General features: G+C 48.3%; 1 protein-coding gene across 1 annotated transcript; it reads left to right on the top strand.

Moving 5' to 3' along the window:
• Nucleotides 1-262: 262 nt before the first annotated feature.
• On the top strand, nucleotides 263-2,156 carry LOC102793972 (nuclear factor 7, brain-like). The gene has a single exon (XM_006801897.3). The coding sequence runs from the start codon at nucleotides 502-504 to the stop codon at nucleotides 1,888-1,890; it is 1,389 nt and encodes a 462-aa protein (XP_006801960.2). The 5' UTR covers nucleotides 263-501; the 3' UTR covers nucleotides 1,891-2,156.
• Nucleotides 2,157-2,395: the final 239 nt, after the last annotated feature.

Raw genomic sequence — 2,395 nt, 5'->3', positions numbered from 1 at the left:
GTACACGGGGCAGCTTGCTGTCAGTATCAGCTGAGCTTCTGTTATTGCATCACACACTCACTTTCTCACAGCGGCTTGTTTTACAGGCTCATAAATCTCTTCATGTCCAGATCTGCACCTGAACAGAAACTTGCTCTGCAGTTTCAGACTTGTTGGCAGTTTTGAAATCTGATTCTCTGGAATGACTCAACTACAACTTACAGTTGAAGCAACAGCATTCGTAATCAAGCTCCACCCGTCACCTGAGACACACCAGGAACAAAGTTTCCTCTCACTCGCAGCGGGACAGTCAGACTGAACTTCAGACCAGCAGCTTCCTCTGTGCGAGTCCAGCTTCAGGACACAAACAACGCTGCTTCTGGCTGCCGACGCTTCACACTGAAGGTTAGTTTGCCTGAAAACACGAGTCACAGGAAGCTTCAGTGAAGGCAGCAGAGGAGGGACGGGAGTCACGCCTGACTGTACTGCCTGTCTGCTGCTTCCAGCTTCACCCGGAGATTCATGGCTGCCAGATCAGATCTTTGCTGTCCAGTTTGTCTGGACATCTTCACAGAGCCGGTTCTTCTGCCGTGCAGCCACAGCTTCTGTAAGGACTGTCTGGACAGCTGGTGGAGAGAAAACCCAGCACGCGACTGTCCAGTCTGTCAGAAACAATCTACAATGCACGATCCACCGTGCAACCTTGCTCTGAAGAACCTGTGCGAGACGTTCATAGAAGAGAGAAACCAGATAACTCCGGAGGATCTCTGCAGCCTGCACTCTGAGAAACTCAGTCTCTTCTGTCTGGACCATCAGGAGCTAGTGTGTGTGGTCTGCGGCACCTCGGACAAGCACAGCAACCACAAGTTCAAGCCCATCGATAAAGCTGCACAACAACACAAGAACGACCTTCAGGAAACTGCGGAAGCTTTAAAGCAGAAGTTAAAGGTCTGTGAAGAAGTCCAGGTGGAGTTTGATCAAACAGCAGGACACATTAAGGCCCAGGCCCGACGCACAGAGAGGAAGATTAGGGAGCAGTTTAAGAAGCTTCACCAGTTTCTAGCAGAGGAAGAGGAGGCCAGGCTGACCGTGCTGTGGGAGGAAGAGGAGCAGAAGAGCTGGATGATGAAGGAGAAGATGGAGGCTCTGAGCAGAGAGATAGCAGCTCTTTCAGACACAATCAGAGCCACAGAGGAGGAGCTGAGAGCTGAAGACGTCTCATTCCTGCACAACTACAAGGCTGCGGTGGAAAGAGCCCAGCGCTGCCCCCTGCTGGATGACCTACAGCTGCCCTCGGGAGCTCTGATAGACCAGGCCAAACACCTGGGCAACCTGACCTTCAGCATCTGGAACCACATGAAGTATATGGTCTCCTACACTCCTCTGATCCTGAACCCAAACACTGCCCATCCGGGACTGATCCTGTATGAAGGTCTGACCACCATGAGGGTTGGAGACCGGCAGCAGCTCCCGGATAATCCAGAGAGGTTTGATCATCTCTACTTTGCCCTGAGCTCAAAGGGCTTTGATTCAGGGAAGCACAGCTGGGATGTTGAGGTTGGAGATAACAGAGGTTGGTCACTGGGCGTGTTAGCGGAGTCTGACCAGAGGAAGGGAAACATACGGTCTGGACTGTGGGGACTGGGATACAGTCAAGGTCAGTACTATGCAGGATCATCAGCAGATCCAGAAGCTGCTCTGTCGGTGGACAAGAAGTACAAGAGGATCAGACTGAATCTGGACTGGGCCAAAGGAAAGCTGTCGTTCTCTGACGCCGACACCGGCAAACACATACACACCTTCACAAACACCTGCAGTGAAAAAGTGTTTCCATTCTTTGCCACTGTGATTAAATATCCCATTAAGCTGTTACCAGCAAAGTTCTCACTGTCAGTGAAGCAGAACATTTAGACACAAACAGGAAGTTCATTCCTAAAATGTTGGATTGCTGCATTATTGTGTCACTTCCTGTTCCTGATACTAAGTGCAGGGATGCTTTTCTGCAGTTTAACTCTTTAAAGCCGGTCAGAGCAGCACGCTCCGTTTTGTGTAACTATTTTAAAATCCCGGTAGCTCTGCAACCACGTGAGCTAGCACAATAATTTTTTTGCATATGAAACCGGAGGAGTTGTACTTACATCTTATGCCATCAGCTTGTCCTCAGTCACAGTTTCCTTCCACATATAGTTTTGCAAAATTTTTTACCATCAGGGCCTCATGAGCCTATACTGGTGTTTTTAAAAGTTATGTTTGACTTTATGACTTTCTGTGTCGTTTCTGGGATGCTTAGGACTCATATTGCACTGCTGGAAATAGTTTATTTTGATGCATATGCTGCTTTTTTGCAAATTTGCACTATAATATTTATTTTCGTTTTTCCTGCAGTGTATAAAAATTGGTGTATTTCAAAAATAAG

Source organism: Neolamprologus brichardi, chromosome 5 (assembly GCF_056152115.1).
Source record: "Neolamprologus brichardi isolate AB-2024 chromosome 5, ASM5615211v1, whole genome shotgun sequence".
Lineage (NCBI taxonomy): Eukaryota > Metazoa > Chordata > Actinopteri > Cichliformes > Cichlidae > Neolamprologus > Neolamprologus brichardi.
Note: the sequence above shows the minus strand (reverse complement) of the source record. Positions and strands in the feature narration are given on the sequence as shown.

What these genes read in the sequence shown, in the direction of transcription:
- LOC102793972 (XM_006801897.3), top strand. Translation starts at nt 502, where the DNA reads ATGGCTGCCAGATCAGATCTTTGCTGTCCAGTTTGTCTGGACATCTTC.